Source organism: Petaurus breviceps, unplaced genomic scaffold (assembly GCF_028583685.1).
Source record: "Petaurus breviceps papuanus isolate PSGF00001 unplaced genomic scaffold, PetGlider_PUasm1.0 90654, whole genome shotgun sequence".
Lineage (NCBI taxonomy): Eukaryota > Metazoa > Chordata > Mammalia > Diprotodontia > Petauridae > Petaurus > Petaurus breviceps.
This window is the reverse complement of record NW_027187301.1, coordinates 3,278,742-3,304,664: the sequence shown is the minus strand read 5'-3', so window position 1 is coordinate 3,304,664 and position 25,923 is coordinate 3,278,742. Positions and strand designations below refer to the sequence as shown.

Below are 25,923 nucleotides of genomic sequence, written 5' to 3'. Positions count from 1 at the left end.
CACTTAACACTTACTCGCTGTGTGACCTTGGGCAAGTCACTTAACCCCAATTGCCCTGCCTTCCCCCCTCCAAAAAAAAAAGAAAAAGAAAACTGTGTCTCAGAGGGTTGAACGATTTCCCCAATGTCATAAAGGGAGTAAATACGAGAAGTAGGATTATAACTGCATTTCTGGTTCCAAATCTGGCACATTTTCCTCTGCCCCACTGACCTCATATCAGAATATTACTTGTTATATTGTGAGGGCAACACTGATAATGAAACACATCCCCATCCCTGAACAAAGGCTAATCTCAAACAACTAACAAGTCCCTCCAGAGAGTAAATGTGGTCATCATCCTAAGAGGCATCTCTAGAGCTATTAAGCACCTATTTACATAGTGTATAGGGATCCTTTGGAAGCTAGGTGGCACTGTGGATAGAGTGCTGGATTTGGAGCCAAGAAGACTCATCTTCATGAGTTCAAATCTGGCCTCAGACACTTACTAGCTGTGTGACCCTGGGCAAGTCACTTAACCCAACTTGGCACAGTTTCTTCATCTGTAAAATGAGCTAAAGAAAGAAACACCAAACCACTCCAGTATCTTTGCCAAGAAAACCCCAACGCGGATCATGAAGAGTCGAACATGACTTAAATGACTGAACAGGCATCCTCTGCTACAGGTAGCTTTTTTAAAAAGGTGCAAACCATTAGAAATCTGGCAGGAATCTTTGTATACTTTTCACTGCTAATGTCACATCCAACAATGTACATATTTAACAAGCATTTCTAAAAATTAGTGTAAGTTATGGGAACTACGATGAAAATTGTAGGAATTCCGTATTCTAGCAAATAAGTGGTGGGAGGATCACAAAGAGCAAAGAATTTTAAAAAACTGTTAGGATTCAGGAGCAGCTAGGTGACACAGTGAATAGAACACCTGCCCTGGAGTCTGAAGGACCTGAATTCAAATCTGCCCTCCGACACTTGACACACTTATTAGCTGTGTAACCTTGGGCAAATCACTTAAACCCAACTGCCCTGCCTTGCCCCCCCCCAAAAAAAAAGAAAAGACAAACCGTAAAGGTTCCTAGGTGATACAGGAGACATAGCGAAGCACTAGAGTTAGAGTTAGGAGGTCCTAAATTCAAATCTGACCTGAAATCCCAATTAGCTACATAACCTTAGTTCACTTAGCCATTGTCTCCCTCAGCTTCCTCCTCTGTAAAATGGGAGTTATTAAAGCACCAATCTCCTGAGATCTGTTGACCCAATGAGATAACATCTCTAAAGTACTTTACAAACTTTAATTTGCTATATAAATATTAACTCTTAAAAAAAACAGCAGCAATTTTTTCTCATTGATCCTATTTCACATCTCCCCCCAGTATCTCTGTCTCTCTCTTTTCATCTCTCCTCCCATTCCCCATATTTCTCTTTAACAAAGAAGCCCAGAACATGGCGCAGGCCTCTAACCACCCACCTCAGGAGGTATTTACAACAAGCACCTTCAAGGATGACAGTCAGGACTCATTCTTGCTGAGAATAGTGGAAGATGACCTTGCAGTTTCTCCCTACTCCTTTATAATCTTCCTTTCTGTCTGACTCTGCCTGCTCCTATTTACTGGTAGACTGAGTTGGCTTCCATAAAAATAGAAAGGACAAGAACGAATACTATAAAAATGCAGGAGAGGAATGCCGGCATCTTGGGGTGATTGGCAGCCCTGAATAACCCATGCTAATCTGCTGTCATCTTTCCTTCCCCATCTGACACCTGTCCCCCTTGCCTGAGATGATAACAAGATGTTGACAATAAAAGAAAGAAGGAAAAAAAAGGAAAAGAAACAGCATCCAAGGTCCTTAGTAGATATAAGATGTGAAAATGTCTATTTCTTTTCTCCTCATTTATGATCAATTCCCAACAAATTGTTTATAAATACCTAGGCTGGGTTTTTCTATGTTACTGTATCTTTTTATTACTATGAATAGTCATCATTTGACTAGATTTGAAAGTGTCTTTCCCAGGCTCTAGTTGGTGTGTGTGTGTGTGTGTGTGTGTGTGTTTTTATCTAAGAGCTAACCAGGGTAGAGAGTCAACTGATGGGAAGATGACAATTGGTTCGGTGCTGAAAGTTTTCTTCAATCTCTTTTAAGGTAGGAAGCATCCATAGATAAGAATAAGAGACATAGTTGTAGCAGAATACTAAAGAAGAGGTGAGTGTGAACATTTTTTCATCTAGAATCAGAGTAAGCAGCAAATCCAGGCTATGAAGTTGGTCTCCAAGGTAGGATTTAAACCTCTTTCTAAATAATCATACCCCACAACACCCCTGCATCTGAACTGAAGCTGTTGTGGTGGTTGTCATCCCATGGCCGTTTTGTTGTTGTTCAGTCATTTGTCAGTTGTGTCTGACTCTTCCTGACCCCATTTAGGGTTTTCTTGGCATTGATACTGGAATGATCTGCCATTTCCTTCTCCAGCTCATTTTACAGATGAGGAAACTGAGGCAAACAGGGTTAAGTGACTTGCCCAGGGTCACACAGTTAATACCATCCAATCTCTGCATGAATAATGACAGTGGTTTAAAAGCTCACTACTTTTCCAAATACTTCCTGTGGACCCCTTTTGCAGCCTGGTGAACCCTCTGTATAGTTCTTGACTCTGTCTTTCCATAGATTCTCCATATAGCAGGGGTTCTAAATCTAGGCTCCATGGACAAATTTGACGGGGAAGGGGCAGTCTGTGAACTTTGATGGAAAAAAACTGCATCTTGATTTTCACTGACTTCTAAGTGAAATTTATCATTACTTCTAATTATTTCAAAACATTATTCTGAGGAGTCACCAGTGTGGTGGATTTCCATCTACCAATGGAAACCATAGCCCGTTCACCTCAGCTGTTTCCTGAGCTTCAGTCCTGAATCGCCAATTGCCTCTTGGACATTTCAAACTGGAGATCTCTCAAAATCCATATTTCTACAACAGAATTCATTTTTTCCCCAAAACACCCCTCTTCCAAACTCCCATATTTCTATCAAAGATGTCATCAATCTTTCCAGTCTCTTGGATTACTAACCTCAGCATAATCTCTAACTCCTCACTCTCTATCACCCCACACATCCAAACAGTTGCCAAATTTTGCCTTTTATTTCCTCCATGATATTTTTCATGTCTGCCCCCTTCACGCTACTCAAAGTTACCACCTTAGGACAAGAACTCATAACCTCTCATCTAGATCATCTCAATGGCCTCCTATGTGGTCTTCTGGCCTTGGATCTCTCATTACCCTACATTACCCCCCACCCCCCACCACATGCACATAAAAGGCTGTCAAAGTGATTTTCCTTAAATATAGACTTTATCAATTCAGTCCCCTCTGGAATCACCTCCAGCGGCTCATTATTGCCTCTAGAATATATCCCTGTTTAGATTTTGCAAGGCTTCACAGATTGACCCCAATCTATCTTTCCAATCACACTGTATATTATTTCTCCTGTGATCCAGACCAAATGGAGTTCTATTTCTCAAAAACAATTCTGTATCTGCCATGTCTGTACCTTTGCACTGGCCATTCCCTATGCCTGGGATGCAGTCCCTTCTCTACTGGGCTCTTTCTTCCTTCAAAAAATAACTCAACCAATTGTTTAAAATTAAGAAAAATATATATCGTTTCATTTGACTATGCATATTTGTTGCAAGGAATTTCCTTTTCCTTATCTCTTTTTATCAGTGGAATAGGGAGGGTAGAAAGGAGAGAAAATAGATTTCCATTAATTAATAAACATTTTCTCAAATAAAAAAAAAGAAATAGCTTAAGCACCACCTTCCAACTTAAATTAGATTAAATGCTGATCCTCCCAGATGTTAATACCTTCCTCCTTTGCCACATTGTATTAATTTGCTCAGTATTTATTTGTATTTGTCCTCTTTATATTTATTCAGATTATATTTAGATATTTAACTGTTCATTTCTCCCTTCTGAATAAAGATTGTGTCAGTCACTGTGTTTTCCTAGTACCTAACCCAGTGCCTGGCACAAAGTAATGATGTAATAATTACTTGTTGTTGCATTGATGGATTGATAGGTTCTTTTATATTTTAGAACTGCCAGTATACCAGATTGGCTATCTTTCTTTTCTCTCATTTGGACTATTGGACTACACCCCCTTTTCTCATCCTGCATGTTCTCTTCAGAGAGAAAAGGTAATGAGCTAATTGCTCAATTTCCCTCTTAAAATGCAGTACCTGGCATGGAACACAGTGGTGTGGACTGGCCGTCACACCCTGGGACTATTAGTTCCTATCCTTTCTAAATGCTCACAAAACACCTGTTTAAATAATCCCTTCTAGACATGTGCCAGGGAAGGATGCCAAGTCTGCCATTCTGTGGTTCCTGAGGCTGATACTTTCCCCATTCTTTTAAAACTGCTGTTTCCCTATCTTTTGGTCTTATAGTTTGTTTTTTTTTTACCCCCGTCCTTCGTGCTGTCTTTTCTGGCACACATCTTGACAGTCATGCTTTTTGACCAGATTTGTGATTTCAATGAAGTGAGGAATCTTCCCCAAGCCACAACCTATAGCTTGAGATAGTTTCCTAAGGCCACGGAGGGGCAGAGACGGACCTTTAACCTACGTACTCTCGACTCTGCTGCTGTCTCTGTATCCATTACATCAATGTCCTTCATAACAGTAATAGCTGGCACGGATATATCAATTTAAGATTTGCAAAGTTCTTTACATTTGTAATTCTGGTTCTCACTGGAAGCAGCCCAGGTGAGGCCGAGCCTCTTGAATGCTCTATGCCATACTGATCATTCTACTTACCTTATCTCATCTGCAGGTTATTATTAGCCCTATTTCACAGATAAAGAAACTGAAACTCTAGAAGTTAAGTGACTCACCCACAATCATATGTATCTAAAGCAAGACCTGAACACAGCTTCTCCAGTGTTCAAAGTCAAGTTCTGATTTTGAGTCTAATGTTCTATCCACTATACAACACTGTCACTAAATCAAGGGTTCTTAGTATGGGGTCTTCAAACTTTTAAAATATATTTTAAATTCTAAATATTAAGTCTTTTAAATAATTTGAAATTTAAGAAGTTTAAATACATGAATTTTAAAAATATTTTGATAAATGTATTTCAGTATAACAGGTTTCTTTTGCAATTCTATGTATATCATGCATAAAAGGCAGAAATTCTGAGAAGGCATCCATAAGCTTCACTAGACTGTCAAAAGGATCTGTGCCTCATAAAAAATAAATTAAAAGTTAAGAACTGCCATTCTAGATGGCATCAACCACAACAATTGCCAAGGAGACAAAAGGCAGTACCAAATCAGAGACAATATTAGTCAGCATCAGCAAATTGCTATCAGAAGCAGGCCAGCTATATAGCCCAATCCTGGTCCACCAGGTCATTATGTACTCTAGTGCAGGTCAGCCAATGTTTTCCCTCTATTCCTCCTTCCCCACAAAAGTAAAAACAGTATATGGCTAACTCCCAGACAGATACTTCATAGTAACTGGATTTACAGTTATATATGCTCTTCTCTCAAAATTCAAAGTAAATTCTTTCTCATCAGGTTCCTACATCTCCTTCCTGACCCATTTCCCCTGGCCTCTGTGGGGTACCTTCCATCCCTTTACATGCACCTGGCATCTCGTACTATGAGATGTGAATAGAAAGCCAGCTTATTCTCATGAAAACCATCTATAGGGGTAGCTAACCACACTCCAGAGCATACCCTCTCTTCCAGAGCCTTTACCGGTCATAATAAGACATAACAAAAACATGATCTGTCCTGGGAGGCAGAGTGCAACGGTGAACAGGGCTCTGGATTTTGAACCAGAGGACCTAGATTTAAATCCTAGTTCCATATTTGCACCTGCAGCAATATGAGAAGCGGCATGGAAAACATCACAATAGAAAGAGTGCTAGGGGGCGGCTAGGTGGCATAGTGAGTAGAACAGTGGCCCTGGAGTCAGGAGAACCTGAGTTCAAATCCAGCCTCAGACACTTAACACTTGCTAGCTGTGTGACCTTGGGCAAGTCACTTGGTCCCAATTGTCCTGCCGTCCCCTCCAAAAAAAAAAAAAGAGTGCTAGGGTTCAAATAAGAACCTGGGTTCACACCCCACCTCTGCTACTCGCTCGCTATCTATGTGACCTTTGGCAAGGTGTGTAATCATAGTGTGCCTCAGTTTACTTATTTGTAAAATGAGAGCGCTGAACCAGATGACCTCTCAGGTTCTTTCTACCTCTAAATTTAGGATCCCAAATTATTTCACCTCAAAAGCCTCAATTTCCTCATCTGTGAAATGAGAGAGATGGAACAGATGGGTTCCAAGGTCCTTTCTAACACTAAATCTATGACCCTGTATTATTCAATTTCTTCATTAGGACCTCAAAGTCAATAGAGCTCCATTATCTATTTCTTCTGACAACATCTTGTCATGAATGAACAGAGGCGGGTAGCAACGGTGGCTTAGATCAGTCCTGGCAGTCTCCCCATCACATGTTCCTGGAAGACAGCACACCTCCTCATAAGCAAGTCAGGCCTCCTTAAAGCAAACCCCCTCACTGGGAGGAGGCAGTCACCCACCCCCACAATGTGTCTCTTCTTCCCAGGGGACACAGCAGGATTCCTCCTACTGCCAGGAGCTGGGGGTTTTTCTCAGTGCTGCATGGAGAACAGGACAGGGCTTTAAAATATATATAGATGTAGATTTTTTTTGTTTTTAATCTGAATAAAACAAGCATTTCCATAATATAATAAAAAAAGATTTCACATGAAGCTGCAAATCTATTATGTACAACTTCATGCAACGGATAGGGAAATAGTCGTGCTCAGCCCTGGACAATATTGCTTCTACAATATCACTCTCCATGCTAATTCCCTATCTCTTGCATGATTCAGAGGTACAAAGGATCTCTTTCTCTGCTGTGCCACCCTTGTTCCATTTGGCATCAGTTTGCCCTCATGTTCTCAGAAAAAAATTTTCATTCTTCCTCCCTTCCAGGAGTATGCAGTATGTTGACCTCTGAGTCAGAAAGACTTGGGTTCAAATCCTGTCTCTTGCTAGCTCTGTGACCCTAGGCAAGTTACTTAAAACACCAACAGCCTCAGTTTTCTCATATGAAAAATGAGGGAGTGTCATCTAGCTCTAAATCCATTATCCCATGAGCCCATGTAGTGGCAACCACACTGGCATACCCAGGATGACTGCTAGCACAGGTTCTTTGATCTGACTTCCTAGGAAAGATAGCTGTTTAAGGGGTCAATAATCTTTTTAAATTACATTCATTAGTTCAGGGGAAAAGTCACCACCCTGAACTTCAGAGAAAATACAAACAACAAAAAATACAAGCAGAGAAATAAAGACCAATAGACAGGGCTCTGACTGCCTAAATCAATTATATACTTTACATACATCCCTGGATCGAGGGAGGCTTTACATCTGAGCACTCAGGGAGTTCTGAATGTAAGGTCTCTCACAATCTCAACTAGGGAATCACAAGATCCTTCCCATAAGCAAGCCCCCAAAGCAAAATACCAACTCAGAGAGAGAGAGAGAGAGAGAGAGTATGTGTGTGTGTGTGTGTGTGTGTGTGTGTGTGTGTGCATACACACTTCTGAGAGCCAGAAGGCATCACAACCCAGTGTCTAATTAGAAATTAACAAAAGGTGTGAAAGCCTTCCTAAAAGCAAGCCTCCCCTAAGCAAGTTTCCCTTAATGGGCAGGGAAGATCTTAAATTCCATTAACATTACAGTACATCATCTTATCTGGTAAGAGACATTCCTCAAACCCTTCTCTTTGATTTAATGACTGCAGATGGTTTACTATTGATGACCACTATCAGAAAGGAAAACAAGCATAACATATTTCCTATGGATCCTATTACTGTTCCCCCAAAATTCATACTGCTAGTGTCTCTAGAAGAACTAATGGTCCCTTTGTGCCTAACGGAAACGTCCAAAGAAACATCATCTTTCTATGACTGTTAGAGGGGCTGCTTAACTCCATTCCTATATGGATCAATTATTGAGTTCAACAAATGGGCTATTTGGTTCCTATTACTGCTTCGAGGAGAGATGGGAATCTCTCTTCCCTTTGATAGTCTCTAGATAAGGAAATTCTACAGTGGCCTCATTCCAGTTTTTCATATCATTCCCTGTTGGAAAGTTCTTCCATCCAAATCCATCCAATCAAAATGTTTCAGCGTGTTCCAATGAAGATGCGACAATTGCTGAATGTTTCAGCGGGAGGGACGCCTCAGGTCCCAGTGGGGTCCACAAGAGCAGGGGCCTCCTCTGACTTCTGCCTCTGTTGTCTATTCTTTCCTATTTCAGGGGAAGGAGAATGAAAAAGGGCCAGAAGGGAAAGCCACAAGAAGTCCAAAGCCATGCTGGGTTTTTCAGCCAGCCGACACCAGTGCAGGGTTGCTAAGATGATGACTTATCCAATGGCTATGACACACTTGGAAGTTAAATCGGTAGGCAACTAGGTGGTACAGCGAATAGAGTGCCAGACCTGGAGTTCAAATCCAACCTCAGATAATTCTGTTGTGTGACCCTGGGCAAGTCACTTCACCCTGTTTGCCTCAATGTCCTCAACTGCAAAATGGAAAAGGAGATGGCAAGCCACTCTAGTATCTCTGCCAAGAAAACCCCAAATAGGGTTCATGAATTTAGGGTTCTCAAATGGGATCATGACTGGAAATGACTAAACAACAATAAAAAAAAATTGGCAGGAGCAATACTTCATAGAAACTTCTTTAAGTAGTAACTCACTCTCCCCAGGGACCAAGGCAGTCTAGGGGAGAGTGTGCCCCCAGGCATTGAGGGGAAATGTTTGCACTTCTGTTCATGCTTCATCGTCAAAGTAAATATCCCTTTGTTAAATTTTTTAAAAGAACTATTTCAAATCTCTTTCGTGGATGCCTTACTTTTCTTACATTAATCTAGCCTCAGAATATAGCATCAATAAGCTAGGTGGTACAGTGGGTAGAGTGCTTGGCCTGGGTTTGGAAAGACTTGAGTTCAAATCCAACCTCATATATTTACTAGCTGCATGACCCTTGGAAAGTCACTTAACTGCCACCTGCCTCAGTTTCCTCAACTGTAAAATGGGGATTAATAATATCACCTACCTCTCAGGGTTGTTGAGAGGATCAAATGATAGTGCCTGGCACATGGTCAACACTATAGAAATGTTAGCTGCTGCTACTGTTACTACTATAATCCTGATTTACTATCTAAGCAAACTTGGCAAGAAACTTAATATCTTTGGACCTCAGTTTCCTGAGGGGTTGAACAAGAGTGGCTCTGAGGTCCCCTTGTAGCTCTGAATTTATGACTATATAACCAAGGTTAGATGGGATGGGTGCGGGAGTGACTTTTCAGTTCTTGTATGTACAACTTTCATTTCATTATATTTCTTCTGAAAAACAAGAGTTGCTAAGCTCCATAAGTACATGTCCCTGAGCCCTATCTTTCCCATCTTATATAGGTTTCTTTCACAGCTTCACAAGATTTATTGCTTTCCCACTCCATTCTTGCTACAAGAATTTCATAAGCAAGCTTAAAAAATTGGTAGTGATTTCCCATCAAAGTCAGATCAGAATATCCTGTTCCTTTCCCTAATCTACCAGCTTTTCTGAAAAACCTGCAGCAAATAGAAGAAAAGATAAGGCACCATTTCCAACTGGTCACAGCAAATGCCAAGCGGCCCACAGCTGCTGGAGAATTAAAGGCAGCAGGGTTCCCTCCACGGAAATCTCTCTTCAAAGCAGTCCCCATGCAAACACATTGCTCCATGACACCAGGGCAGCAGGCTTGTGGCCTGGAGAGCAAACCTGGCATTGGTCTCCCTCTGTACTTCCCTGGAAAAGTGTTTAGTTCCCAGATACACGTTCTTCTATCACCCTTATGAATGGAATTGCTGGCATGACACCAGCCAGAGACAGCTTCTGCTCTGGTTAGGAAAGGTGAGTTATTTGCCCCAAACCCCAGTTTGCAAATACAAGCACTGTATTCTCCAGGGTTTGAGCAAAAAAAAAAAATCAAGATATAGTCAATGTAGAAACCTTCAGAGCTCTTGCTTATCCCAGTACTGTTTCCCAGCTGTCTTCCTATGACCTGGACTTCCATTCACTTTTTCCATGCCTACCTCATTTAAATCCAATTCGCTTGCATGTCATGGCATCACCTCCCTGATACCATGATCCTCTTCAAGAACAAAGGACAAACAACCACCTATTCCCTATTAGAACGTAAGCTCATTGAAGGCGATGACTGTTTCATTTGTGTCCTTACGTCCCCAACTTCTGAAAAGATGTCTTGATGTAGTGGATAATGAGCTGACCTTGGGGTCCAAAAGACCTGAGTTCCAGTCTCTCCTCTCATCCATTCTGGTCATGTGACTCTGGGCAAGTCACTTTATCTCTTATGCCCCAGACAACCCTCTAAGACAGAAGTTCTTAACCTTTTCTGTGTCGTGGACTCCTTTGGCAATCTGGTAAAATTTAGGGACCCTCTTCTCAGAAAAAAAAAAAGTTTTAAAGTTCACAAAATAAAGGAAACCAGTTATACTGAAATATAGTTATTAAAATATTTTTTCAAATTTCATAAAACCCAGATTAAGAATCCATATTCTAAGACTATATGTTTCAGAGATAGTATAGACCTGCATTGGTAAAGGGAATTTTTTCACCTGAGAGTTTTCCATATAGAGGAAAACATAGCTCCGATCCCTATCCCTAGGTCCTGGCATAATCTAAATGCTTAACCAATGTTTCTTGTGTTGAATGGAATTAAATTTTCCAGGAGAAGGTACTTCCCCTTCCCCCAAATGGGCCATCTATCTCTCCTCATAGTTCTGGCTCCATGAATGTTAATCACGACTACAATGAGGGATATGGGAACGATGCCCTTGATCCCAACAGGAGGGAACAGGGTTAGAAGACTTTCCAATTGGAGAACCAGCACTTGTCCTCCCAGGTGCCCCATGACAGTCTTTCAGAAACAGGCAGGATTGACCTTTGAGAATACATCCTTCAAGCCTTACCTTGGCACGCTAGCCAAATAAGTCACAAGTTTCCGCAGGTCTTCCTGCCTTATTCTGTCATGATTGCTTCGTGCAGGGAAAGTCAGAATGGGTCCACCTCGCTTATCTCGGCCACCTGTAGAAAGGAGAAATGAGAGGATTATGATCATTATGATTTGCAAAGTGTTTCACAAATATTATCTCATTTAGTCCTCAAACCAACCCTGGGAGGTAGGAGCTATAACCCCCATTTTACTGATGAGGAAATTGAGGCCTCAGAGGGGCAAAAGATAATGTCTGAGGCAGGATGCTAACATGGGTCTTCCTGACTCCAGGTCTAGAGGTCTCTCCACTGGGCCACCTAGCTGCCTAGGTTGAATGGCAATAAATAGGTACAAAATTCTCTACATATATTGCCTCTTTTGTAGGAGAAGAATTAGCCCAGGTAACTGCCTCAAAGGATGGGTAGCCAGAACCATGGCACAAAGGGATATAATATAGAGTCACTCGGGGACTTGAGCCTTTCTCAACTAAGACAACTTTCCCTGATTCTCTTTGCTTTTCATCTATGTGGAAATAGATTTGTTATTGTTTATTTGTTTTCCGTCATATTTGACTCTTCCTGACCCCATTTTCATGCAATTTTCTTGGCAAGGATACTGGAATGGCTTGCCATTTCCTTCTCCAGCTAATTTTACAGATGAGGAAACTGAAGCAAACAGGGTCACACAAGTAGAAAGTGTCTGATGCCACATTTGAACTCGGGTCTAAATGATAGATTATACCTGTGCTATTTCATAACCTAGTACTTGGGAGCTCAGCCTGAATTGATTAAGACCACACATAGGTCTAGAGGTGGAAGGGAACTTGGAGGTCATCTCATCTAACCTCTTCATTTGCCATTGTGGATACTTAGACTCTGAGATGCTAAACTTCATCAACTCAAATAACCAAGAAGAAAAGACTCTAATATAAGTGAGTTTATATAGTAGGGTAAGGTTAGAGATAAGCTGGCATGGAAGGAGGGCAAATACTTCCCCTCCATGCAACATGTCGCTCTCTCTGTCAGTGACCTCTGAGGTCTCTGCAGTCAGAAAACTTGGAATCAAATTCTCTCTCACACACTTACTACCTGTATGCTTGTTGACAGAGAAAATAGCACGCTGAACTTTACAAACAAAACCATTTTTTAAAAACCCATCATTTTTTATTGTAAAGTTCTCTTAAGGTCTTCCCATTGAATTGTTGTGACCTTCTGCATCTGCCTTGACCTCTGGTCCTGGCCATACCCAGTCTATCCCATTACCATCATCAAATGAGCCCTCCTTCTAAGCAGCATCACTGGCTTATTCCTTAACTAGACTGAGAAGGCAGCTGCCTACCGGCTTTAAGTGCTAAAAATGACTGATCTTTAAGGTTGCTCATTTTAAAATCTCACAGAAAGGCTACCAATCTCAGTGTCTCCAAAATTAACCATTAGCCAGACTTTTGTGATCAATGTTGCCTTAGTCAGCTGATGGGGAAGCAGTATAATGTAGAAAGAACATGACGGGAAGTCAGTAGAATCATATTATAGACCCACTTATGTTATAACCTGACTCAGACAAGACATGTAAGCACTTCAGCCTGCTTCCTCACCTGTTAAATGGGGACAATAATACTTGTCCTGCTGACTTTGCAAGGAAATGTGTGTGAAAGCACATTCAAAATTGTAATGCTCTATGTAAAAGTAATGGTTGTATTTTTTTCATTATCTAAGCACTGTTACCTCATTCACACAGATCCAGGGTTCTTGAGCTTCCACACCAATCAGATCATCAACATCCATAACTTGTATATCTTTTTTCCTTTTTTAAATATTTTACTTTTTACAATTATATGTAAAAACTATTTTAACATTCTTTTTTTTTCTTCAAATTTCGAGTTTCAAATTGTCTCCCTCTCTCTCTTCCCTGGCCCTTCCTTGAGAAGGAGATTTTATATATTTTATACATGTGTAGTCATGCAAAATATATTCCCATATTAATCCTATTTGTGAATGAAAACACGGATGACAAAAAAAAACAAGAAAAATAAAGAAAGTTTTTAAAAAGTAGGCTTCAAGGGGTGGCCAGGTAGAACAGTGAATAAGAGCACCGGCCCCAGAGTCAGGATGACCTGGGATCGAATCCGGGCTCAGATATTTAGCACCAGACCCAGAAATAACTGGCCATGTAACCTTGAGCAAGTTACTTAACCCCAATTGCTTTAAAAAAAAAGTAGGCTTTGATCTGCATTTATACTGTCAGTTCTTTCTCTGAAGGTGGGTAGCATCTTTCATCATAAGTCCTTTGGAATTGTCTTAGATCATTTTATTGCTGAAAATAGTGAAGTCATTCACAGCTGATCGTCATACAATGTTGCTGTCACCATGTACAGAACTCTTCTGATTTTGCCCACTTCACATCAATTCATATAAGTCTTTCCTGGTTTTTATGAGAGCATCTTGCTCATCATTTCTTATGGTCCAATAGTATTCCGTCACAATGATATACCACAACTTGTTCAGCTACTGTCCAATTGATGAGCATTCCCTTGATTTCCAATTCTTTGCCACCACAAAAAGAGCTACTATAAATATTTTTGTACATATAGGTCCTTTTCCTTTGATCTCTCTGGGATACAGACCTAGTAGTGGTATCGTTGCATTAAAAGGTATAGGTCATTGGGCATAGTTACAAATTGCTCTCCAAAATGGTTGAATCAGTTTGCAATTCCACCAACAGTACATTAGTATCTCAATTTTCTCATATTCCCTTCAACATTTGTCATTTCCCTTTTCTGTCATATTAGCCAATCTGATAGGTGTGAGGTGATACCTCAGAGTTGTTTTCATTTGCATTACATGGATTCTTTTAAAAAAAATTTATTGATGTCATCTGGGTCTTACATTATCATAGCTACCCCCAGTATCCTTCCTCTTCCCAGAGTGCCATCCTTTATAACAAATAGTATTTTTAAGGGAAAAAAATCAGCATAACTGATTGGTACATTGTAAAAGTCCAAAATGTAATGTGCACCACCTGTGGACCTCCTATCTCCATGAAGGGGGTGGGAGGGTCTTCTCATATCTCTTGACTTGAGTCCTGCTTGATCTTTATAATCTCATTACATTCTCTTCTGATCATTTGATGAGTGGTTGTTCTTTCCATTTACATTGTTGCATAACTTGTATTCTTAAAGAGTTGTCCAGGGGATTGAGAGGATGAATGACTTGCCCAAAGTCACACAGCCCATATGGATCAGGAGCAGGTCTTGGATCTAAGTTCCTGACTCCAAGACCAGTTCACTAGCCATTATATCAAGTTGTAAATATATGTATGTGTATATATAATTATATTATTACAATATAAATAATTTAATATAATATAAATAATTTTAATAAAGTATATAATATATAATTTATGGAGAATTTAAGTCAAATATAAGTTGTACATAAATTATATGTAATTTTATATTATATAATTCCTATTATGTATTATATAATTATATATAACAACATATAATATGGATGTTAACAATGTATTATAATGTGATATATAATTATATATAATTTATGTATGGCTTAAATGATATATAAATTATAATTATTTTTTATGTCAAAGTTTTTCTTTCATTCATTTCAACACATATTTACTGGATGCCCACTCTAAGTGATGCTGGAGGCTTTCTTATCTGCCTTCTCTAGCCCATTCCCCTTGTAAGACTAACAGCACATCCTGGAGAGGTGGGAGGACCTTATTCTACAGGAAACTAATCTTCAGGGAGGTCATCTGTATGCAAGAAACCTGGGAGTCCTCATGGCTTTGGTGCAGGATGAGTCGTATTCTAATGAAACATTTCTGAGACTGGTTAAGAGGTATTTGTCATTCATAGAGTAGCATCTGTGGAAGGCAATAGGGTAAGGACCTGAGTTCAAATCCCAACTCCAATACTTATCTATATGACCTTGGCAAGTCATTTAACCTCTTGGGGGCCTCAGTTTCCCCAACTATAAAATTAGCTGATTGGACCAGATGGCCTCAAAAGTCCCTTCTGACTCTAAATCCAGGGTTTGGAAGGTCTTGCGGGGAGGGTATAAAAATAGAAAAAGAGGACACACCACCACATTCTTCTGGGAGGAAAAAAAATCAAGAGACTGTATCAAACCCTGAGCAAGTTAACTTCTATTTGCCTCAGTTCTTCATCTGTAAAATGGGGACATACCAGAAAAGGAAATGGTAAATCACTACAGCATCTTTGCCAAGAAAACCCCAAAGAGTTGTACATGACAGAACAACTACAGTAACAATAACTCGGCTGTATCACTTGCCTGGAAGACTTTTCCTTCGCTATCTACTATCAAAATCTGACCCATCTTTCAAGGTTCATTTCAAATACTGGCTCTTTCATGAAGTCTTTCCTGATCTTCTGATGTGTCATTATACTTAATATGTGACTTTCCCTTTGGGCATTTCCAGTCTTCTTAGGTCTCCCTTCCTCTCTACCTTACCCTGTACAATCCAATGACCCTGGCTTCTGGCTGGCTGTCCCTCACACAAAACGCTCCACCTCCTGACTCCTGGTATTGTCCCGCAGCCTCCCCAATGCCTGGAATGCTCTCCATCTCCCAGCCTCCCTGGATTCCTTCCAGTCCCATCTAAAATTTCATTTCCTTCAAGAAACCTTCCCCAATCGCCTTTAATGCTAATGCCGTCCTCTCAACTAGTTGTCTCTCCTTTATCCTATATCTATCTTGTTTCAGGGACTATCTTTTGTCTTTCTTTGTATCACCAATGCACCATACTGGAGCCTAGCAGGCCCTTAATAAATGCTGGTGACTTGATTTGACTTGTATTCTCTTTTGTACTGCAGCTATTCATGTACTGTTTTTACTGGTACACAGATCTCCCTGCTAGACGCTGAGATCCTTGCAGGCAAGAGCCATGACTTGGTTACCTTTATAGCTCCAGCATCCAGGATGTAAACTGTGCAGGGATTAATGATAAGCAAAGTATGCGATCTCATACAGTGCAACACACTGAAAGAGCGACACCTTAGAACATGACTTTTCATAAATATACATGATTTTAATACTGTAAATTCCATTTCCATAGCCCATAGGTATTAATTTCCAGCTGCAGTGAAGGCTTAAAGTCTCCAGTGGACAGTAACATAGGGATTGCAATTTTCAAATTTGCCTAGAGCATATGAATGATAAATCCTGGATCTACATAGGCCTGACCACTGTCCACATAATGCCTGCATGCCAGGCAAAGCCCATTCAGGGCATAAGTGTGTGTATTGGGGCGAGGTGGGAGTTTGGAGGGACAGAAGTGATGCTCCTCCCAAACCATCCCCTGATTCTGTCCACCCTGCCCTTAAAGGGAGAGGGGAAACACAGCAAAGGGAAAAGTAATAATGCGGGTTTTCAACCACTTATATAGAATGAAATGAAAGGTGTGCTTAGAAGGACTGAAAGGCCACTTCCTCACCCATATCCTCTAGCCTTGGTCATATAATCATAAATTCAGAACTGGAAGAGACCTTAGAGTTGTTCTGGTCCAACCCTTCAGGAAAGTGAGGCCCAGAGACATGAAGCTATTGTATTATGTCAAGTTGACGTTGACAGTAAATTTTGATCATAGATTTAATAATGACAATTGCAGCGATAGTATTTATATGGCACTCACTATATCCCAAGATCTGTACTTGATAATTATTTATCTCATATCTTTATAATTATTATCTCATTTCATCCTCAGGTCTGGGAGACAGGGGTTATTATTATCCTCATTTTACAGATGAGGAAACTAAGGCAAATAGAGGTTAAGGGACTTGCCCAGGGACACATGGCTAGTAAGAGCCTGAGGCTGGATTCCAGGCCTGACACTGTATCCATTATACCACCTAGGGCCTCAGTCATCATCAAGTCAACTTTAGCTCACTTTACAGGTGAGGAAACTGAGTCTCAAGAGAAGATAAATACCTTTCTAGTCTTTCAGGTGGTATAATGGGCAGTGTTTGGCTTGGAGTCAGGAAGACCTAAATCCTTAAATCTCCTTAAAATGAGAATAATTAATATTTAATAATAATTAATAAAATGAGAAAAAGCCTACCTCATAGGGTTGTTGTGAGGATCAAATGAGATTATATATATGTACTTTGTGAACTTTAAAGTGATATTATAAATACTAGCTATTGTTTTTCCCCTTAGTTCTTCCCCATGCACTCTAGATCATTACCAGCCTTCTTTCTTTTCCTCACAGCACATAATATTCTCTGAATCTGTGCCTTTTAAATAAACCATCCTCTTGCCTGGACCACTCTCACTCCTCACTGCTGGCTTCAAATCCCACCTTCTGCAGAAGGCCTTTCCACCCCTACCCTCACCCCTGTGTAGTAGCAAGCACCCTAGCACACCCAGGATGGCCTGCTAGCACTGGCTTCGGTCTGCTTTTAAAGGAAAGACTGCTCAAAAATGGATTAACAATCCTACTTTTAATTACATTCACTAGTTCAGGGGAAAGGTCAGCACCTGAACTTTGAGAAATTACAGAGAAAATATAAGCAGAGAAAATAAATACAAGCAGAGAAATTAGCACAAAGACCAACAGACAGGGCTCCAGCTGTCCCAACATAGCAATATTGCCATACACTTCACGTACCTCACTGGATCAAGGGAACATAGACATCTACCCAGTGGGGGGTGCTCTTAACATACAGCTACTCAGAATCTCAACCAGGAAACCAAAAGATCCTTCTCAGGAGTCAAACTCCCAGAACATATAACAAAGACTCAGCCCCTGATTGGCTCAGAGCCTAAAGGCACGGAAACCTGTTTGACTCAGCACAACTGTGAGTTATCAGGGTTCATAGGAGATCAGTCCTTCAGATGTCCACAATTTAGCCTGAGTCTGGAAAACTGAACTCCAAACAGAAAACAACACAAGTTCCACCTTGTTTGCACTTCCACCCCAACCGTGGCTTCCCTCCAAGGCTACCTTCCTATTTGTATATTTTTCTGGTATGGTCATAGTTACTTGTGTGTTGTCTTCCTCATTACAGTGTGAGTTCCTTGAGAACAGAGGACTATTTTCAGCCTTTCTTCATAATCTTAATGCTTAGCATGGTGTCTGGCACATAGTATGACCGCTAATAAATGTTGGCTGGTTGACTGACTCACTTGTCCAGGGTCACACAATAATCTCCACTACATCGACACGTTTGTTCAAGATTTTCCTTCTAAGGTGACCTCTCATAATTACCTGGTCTGGTGGTTAAGTAGGAGTTGGTAGGAAGTTTCTTGAGTTTCCCAGAAAGCCTCTCTACAGCCCCAGGGATGGGTGTTCCTGGGCTCCCACTGAATCTAACTGCTCAGCTACAGGGAATCAGGCCTGAACCCTAAGGGAGCTGGTTCACTCAACCTACAGAACCGGGTCCTTCTGTACAACAGGGAAGGTCTCCTGCCATGGGGGTCTAGGGAACTGTCAAATCTCTTTCTAAAAGGTTGTAAGTATGCTCAGCATTCAGCAAACTCCCAAAAGGCTAAAGTCCCACCCTCCTCCCCCGGGCTTTCTGAGCCAGAGAACATTGCCTGGGGGGTCAGCATCTCAGACACTGGGGCAAGGACATTAACCCTTTCAGGTTACTGGGTGGGCACTGAATATCTACAATATGAAAGCAGCAAGAGACACCCACACTGCTCATGCAGAGTTATAAAAGCACAGCTTGCTCTCTTTCTATGCCTGGTTTCCCTACCTGTAAAGTGGAGATAATAATAATCCTCACATGCCCCTTGATCTGTGTCATTAGATTAATTTAGTAACTTCCAAAAAGCTTCTCAACCCACTGAGCAGTTTTTTTCACCTTAAAGGCTGTTCAGAGTTTATTAGTTTTCACTGAGCAGAAAGCAAACACAATTACCATGGCGGGTGACTTGGGAAGCAAAAACTATGGGTTTTGTCTACTTTATTTTGGACTAGAAGGTCCCTTGAGGTCACTTCTAGCCCTATAAAGTCATAGGATAATAGATTTCAATCTGGAAGGGACGTTTGAGGTCATTTAGTCCATCTACCTTATTTTTTCTTTTTTGAGGGGTGAGGGTAAGGCAATTGGGGTTAAATCACTTACCCAAGGTCACACAGCTAGTTTTTGTGTTGTGTCTGAGACCATATTTGAACTCAGGTCCTCCTGACTCCAGGGCGGGTGCTCTATTCACTGCGCCACCTAGCCACCCCCATCTGCCTTATTTTTACAGTCAAGGAGACTGAGGCTGAGGGTCCCACAGCTAACAACTATCTGAGGCAGGATTTGAGCTCTATCTCTTGCCGAATGTGAGACCAGCAACTCTATCTCCTGAGCCACCTAGCTAAAATCCTGTGATTTCATGGTCAGCATTTTCCTTTTGCTTCCCTTAAAATTGTAACCCAGGCTCCTGAGGCACAGATGTCCCAGAATGCATTGCACAAGGTATTTGGGGTCAAAACTGGGAGGTTGTCTGGGTAGGTGACTAGAATACTCAGGAACTTTCTGGGAGGAAGGGGAAAGGGGGCAAAAACAAGCACAACTTCTCCCATTCATCACAGCCTTCCCTTAGAGGCCAAGTGGAAAGGGCTAGAAGACTGGAGAAAAAGAATGGATGTGGCTGATAGGAAGCAGGTTTTGATTTCTAGAAATCTCTAGGAATGAGTAGGAGCAGACATGATGCTACAAGGCACACTGAAGGCTCAGAGCTGGTTTTCCTAACTTCTTTATGCCCTTCTGAGGAAGGTCACAGGTGACTGTGTTGTGAGACAATCTTTCTAAGGACTCTGGGAATCTCACATGAGTTGTAGTGAATGGGTGACCCATTTCTCAAAGAACAAGCATGGCCACCAAAGCTTAGGGTCTGAGCTGGGGAGACTGGGGCAGTGGAAGATGGATTTAGGGCTGGATGGGACCTTGAAGGTCACCTAGTCCAAATCCTTCATTTGACAGATGAGGAAATCTAGATCGATTGAAGTAAAGTCTCTACAGTCACACAAGTGTTAAATGACAACCAGGATTCAAACCCAGGTCCTCTGACTTTTGTTGTTATTGTTGTTGAGTTGTTTCATTCCTGTCTAATTTTTTTGTGATTGAATTTGGGTTGTTTTTTTTTTTTTTGGCAGTGATACTGGAGTGGTTCGCCATTTCCTTCTCTAACTTATTGATGAGGAAATGAGGAGGAGGAGGAAATTGAGGCAAATAGAATTCAAGTAAGGGGCAATGAGATGACACAGTGAACAGAGCACTGGCCCTGGAGTCAGGAGGACCTGAGTTCAAATGCAGCTTCAGACACTTAACACAAAAAAACTAGCCATGTGACCTTGGGCAAGTCAACCCCAATTGCCCTGCCTTCCCCCCTCCAAAAAGAAAAAAAAAAGAATTCAAGTGACTTACCCAGGGTCGCACAGCTAGTAAGTGTCTGAGGTTAGATTTCAACTCAGGAAGATGAGTCTTTCTGACTCCAGGCCTACCACTCTACCCACTTTGCCATCTAGCTGCCCTCTGACTTTAGAAATTATTTAATAACCTTTGTACCACACTGCCTCACCCTAGAATATTGATCATATCCTAGCTGAACCTTGAATATATGATCAAGGGAAGCTTTAGAAATTCTTCTAGGAATCTTTAATATTACCCTGTGGTCTCCTCACCTGGAAAATCCCTCCATCATGCCCACCCCTTTCTCTCACTGATGAGTTGCTCCTGGGCCTCGATTCTGGGAGGGGTCCGGTCTGGTCAATCCTGAATCTTCTCCTTCTGCTTCAGACTCTCTGGACTTCAATACCAGGTCCCCAAGCAGATACCCCCTCTACTTTTCAGCTGCCTTTTGTGTGTTGTTACTATCATTACGTTATAAACTCCTTGAGGGCAGGAACTGTCTTTCTTTGGGTTTGCATTTAGCACAGTGTCTGGCATAAAACAAGCTCTTAATACATATTTGCTGCTTTTGAGATGAGGAGAGCTCAGCATATTTCTCAGGATGTTAGACTGGGGACCCTCCTGGAGGTGGAAAGAAGTGAAGTAGGCGAGATAGGAGAACTGTATTTGGAATTCAAAAGACCTGGGTTTGAACTCTGCTTCCTCTACCTTGTGGCCTTAGACAAGGCCGCCTCTCTGGGTCTGTACTTATCTCCAGGTCAGAATGAGGGTTTTGGACTAGGACTTCTTTTTTTTTTAATTAATTAATTTTTAGTTTTCAACATTTACTTTTATAAAATTTTGAGTTCAAAATTTTTCCCCCTCCCTTCCTTCCCTCCTCCCCAAGACAGCATGCAACGTGATATAAATTTTTACTATGACTTTTAAGGTTCCTTCCAGCTCTAAATCTATGATGCTACAAATAGAACAAATAATATAGTAGTAATATATGCAGCCATTGGCAGGAACAGTGATGGCAGCAGCAGCAATGGCCATAACAATATATGAGGACATGTTTATGTGGTGTTTTAAGGTTTGTGAAACATTTGACAAACATGATCTCTCTCAAAACAAACCACTAAGTGCACAGTTAATGCTTATATTATGTGTCATTATGCACATTTTACAGATGAGGAAAATTTTGAGACCTGGTCTATTCACCAGCAAGCACTGTCTCCTCATATCTCTTCTCTCCTGGTAGTTCTTGGTTACAAAGGTTGGGGTAAGGCCACTGATATCAAAATGTTATCTTATCATTAAATCATACACCCTTAAGAATGTATTGGATGACCCAAGGTCATTCAGTCCAGGCAGCAGGGCATTTAGCCTATATTTAGTAGATTGATAGTTCTTTCATTTCTAAAGCTATTCTCAAGGATAAGAATCTAAATTCTGGCTATTTCACAGAAATCAAATGGGTTTTTCTAGTAGTCTGGAGGGGTTTTTTTGTCTTTATTTTATTATTTATTTAACTGTATAAGTGAAAAATCTATATTTAAACAAAAAAGGTTTAAAATAATAAATAAAAATTAGTATTTAAAGAATTTTTAAATAATAAAAATTGGTATTTAGAGAAAAAAATTAAGAATAATTAAAATTAAATTTACAGAAAATTTTATTTAAACAGACCAACTCTTTAATTCCCCAGGTGTATTCATAAGTTCCACATGCAGAAGTTCCTCTCATATCCTTTTAAAAACATTTTTTGATATCTTGTTTTCACATAACCTTTATTTCCAATGCATCCCTCTCCTTTCCCCTACACATGAAACTACCTGTTCTATCAAAATATAAAGAAGAAAGAAGAAAAAACGTTCATCAAAACCAAACAACATCAATTCAATCTCATAGTAAATGTAGTGTACCACTCCTGTAGTCCCCAATTTCTGCAGAGAAGTAGGTGTCCTTTCTCATCTCTTCTTTGAGGGCAGCATGGTGCAATGGAAAGTGTGCTGCATTTTGAGTCAGTGGACCTGAGTTTGCATTCTGGGTGTGAATGACCTTGGACAAGTCACTTCCTTTTTCTGGGCCTCAGTTTTCTAACTTGTAAACTGAAAGATTTTACTAGAAGATCTTGATAGTTCCTTATCTATAATCCTAAAACAAGCTTTGTAATTATAATCATGTAGCATTCAGTTTTGACTTTTGTTGTGATTCATGTTAGTGGACCAGGTCTCAAAATTTTCCTCATTGGTAAATGATGTCATTGTGTACCAGTCTATGTGTGTCATTCTAGGCTTCTTTGCATCTTCATATACATAATTTCTTACAGCAAAGTACTATTTCATTACATTCATATACCACAATTTGTTAAGCCATTCCTCAATGGATGAGCATCTTTTTTTTTTAATTTTTCAATCCTTTGCAATTACCGAAAGAGGAACTATAAACATGTTGATGTATACAGCTCTAATTTGACTTCCTTCAAGTATCTGCTTAGCAACGGGATCTCTAAGTCAAAAGGTATGCACATTTTAGTTACTTTCTTTAAGTAATTCTAAATTCCTCCTTCTTCAGGAAGCTTTCCTAGGTTTTGTCTCTCCCTTCCATTGGCTCCCAGCTCTAAGTGTTCTTTCCCTCTTGCAATTTTCTTATGCTTTGTCTGGATCTCTCTTTGCTCTTTTCACATTCCCCATTGAATCATGCTTATATGTGTCCATGTTAGATTTCTACCATAAAATCATAAGCTCTGTGAAGGCAGGGACTATGCTGTTTTTCATCTTTTATGTTTGAGCCCCAATGCCTAGTAACACCAAATGCTTATTAAATGCAGCTAGGTGACACAGTGGACAGAGAGCTGGACCTGGAGTCGAAGTCCTGAATTCGAATCTGGCCTCAGAGACTTACTAGCTGTGAGATCCTGGGTGAGTCACTTAACCCTATTTACCTCAATTTCCTCATCTGTAAAATGAATTGGAGAAGGAAATGGCAAAATTTCCAGTAACTCTGAGCGTTAGACATGACTGAAACAACTCAACAACAACAGCATTAAATGCCTGTTGATTCTAACGGAATCGTTTTCTGGGCATGAAGATGCTGCCCATAAACCAGGAAGTGCATGGGCAGGTGGGTGAGGAGCATACAGCATCGCAGGTATAAGGAATTACATTGCAGGTGTGGGACCTGACCACCTCTGCAAGGAGGACGTCTGAGCTAAAAGAGAGGCGGTCTCACCAAGAAAGGTGCGGTGCAGGACCATTGCAGAGGGTACTGGATTATGTGCCGAAAGGCCCGAGAGTGAGGGAGCGAATCTGTGAATATGCTCCCTTTATGTGTGTCGACAAGGAAATAGCCTGGGTTCCTGGTCACCCTCCTTGTCAGCCCGAGAGGACAGGCATCAATCCAGAACTTGGGTACACACCCCTCAACAACGTCTTGAGGTGGTTAGTGCATATATCCCCATTTTTCAGATGAAAAATCTGAATCGCAAAGAAGCCAAGTGATTTCTCAAAGATCCTATGTCTAGGAAGTGGCAGAGTCAGTCTTGAATCCAGGTCTCCTAATTCCATTATCCTTCAAAGCAAAAGCTGACTCTTCATGTATTCAGAAGGACAGTTCATTCCTTGTTTCCAATGTGTGTGGGGTGTAGGATGGGAGGTGGGGGGATGTACCTGCTTCCCAACCACCCTTCTTCTATGTCTATCTTCTGCTCTTATCTCACTCCCATGTTCTGAATTAATTGTCTTATTTATTTCTGACACCTTGAGCCAGGTGGGAAAACAGTAATTGATGGGTGTTTATTCTTTCTGCCACATTTCTGCCCTCTGTCCTCACCATCTGGCTTCCTCTCCCTCCCCATCCCTCCTAGCAAAGACAAGTCTAGAGTGTTACAGCTTGATGATAAGGTCATGTATCCAGAGCTGAAAGGTACCCTAGAGTCCTCCGAGGCCAACACCCTTATTTTACAGATGAAAGAACTGAAGCCTAAAAAAGTTGTGATTTACACAGGGATACACAGGTAATAAGTACTAGAACCAGGATTCTGCAATTCCCACTTCAGGTGCCCTTTACATTGTACCACACCACCTTGCCCTAGAACACTATCCTTTCTTCTCAATGTTATATTACAAATCTTGTCAAGAAATCAATAAAACTTCAATGAATGGAGGTGTCAGTTGGGCAAGGGGGGAATGGGGAGTGAAGACAATGCCCAGCTGAGTGCTGCTTACTTCTAATTAGGAAGACAAATCTCCCAGGGCAGGAGATGAGGGATAAGGAAAGGCTGCAGGGGATTTGTTTAGAAGATACTATAAGGAGAAAAGTGAAGGTCAGGAACAGGGTAAGGAAACCACTCAAGAAAATCACTCATCTCCTCCCACTCTGAGCCTCTGTCGATCTGAACCCAAATTTAGCCTTTGGGAAGGGCTAGACTGAATGGATAGACCCATCCAGCTGCAAAGGCTCTTCGGGGGTCATCTTCCAGAGTGGAGATCTGCTGTGCTTGACAGATTGAGAGCTGGGAGGGGGGACCTCTTGTTTTAAAAGACCTCCATGGAGATCATTTAGTCTCCCTCCTTCCAGAGTTAAGGCATCCTCTCTACTAACTGAAATTTTAAGCTATGTCCTGACTAGTGTAAATAATGAATCTTGTGGTCTTATGTATTTGAATTCTCACTATTCCAAGTTACAATTATGTAAAATATGATAATTGGTCCCAGCCCAACGGAAATAGGCTGTGCAAATTCAACTAATTGGGACCTAGCTATAATGAATGTGAAGTATTTAAATGTAGTTCCCTTTCTCTGAATTACCCTTCACAAATCTCACTCACCTCAGAAGAAGACAGTGGCTCACACAAGATGTTTCTCATGGAATACACTTAGGGTGCGTCTTCATCAACATTTTACTAAGAAAGTGACTAAAATATCCATACCCTTTGATAGAAAGATCCCAGTGCTAGGCATGTATCTCAGGACAGATCAAAGTACGAAATAAAGGCCTCATATACTCCAAATATTACCTTTTCTTGTGGTAGCACGGAACTGGAAATAAAATAAACACCCATTGATTATGACATAGCTAAGGAAATTGTGGTCCGTGAATATATTGCTGTGCAATCGGAAATGATGAAATTGATGAATTCAGAAACTTGCAGGAATACTTATATGAACTGATGAAAAACGAATTAAGCAGAACCAGGAAAACCAGCTACACAGTGGCCATGTACAGTAAACATAAATGGAAAGAACAACAAAATGAAACTAAAGACTTCTTAATGATCAAACTTTTCCCTGAATAAGAATGGAAAAAATATAATTGCTTCCATTTAGAATAGGGGTAGTCAGACTTCACCCATGCATTAGTTAGCACTGTTGAATTGCTTTCCTCCCTCCATCCTTACATCTTTCCCTCCTTTTCTCTCTCCCTCCCTTCTTCTTCCTTCTTCCTTCCTTCCTTCCTTCCTTCCTTCCTTCCTTCCTTCCTTCCTT

The 25,923-nt window shown here is 40.8% G+C and overlaps 1 protein-coding gene across 4 annotated transcripts in view; it reads right to left on the bottom strand.

Moving 5' to 3' along the window:
- Nucleotides 1-25,923, bottom strand: part of KALRN (kalirin RhoGEF kinase) — a 982,696-nt gene that overhangs the window by 696,096 nt on the left and 260,677 nt on the right. For all 4 annotated transcript variants that reach the window (XM_069064963.1, XM_069064965.1, XM_069064964.1 and 1 more), the window contains one exon: nt 11,051-11,165. In XM_069064963.1, the coding sequence (XP_068921064.1) occupies nt 11,051-11,165 (115 nt within the window). The remainder of the gene's footprint in view (nt 1-11,050; nt 11,166-25,923) is intronic.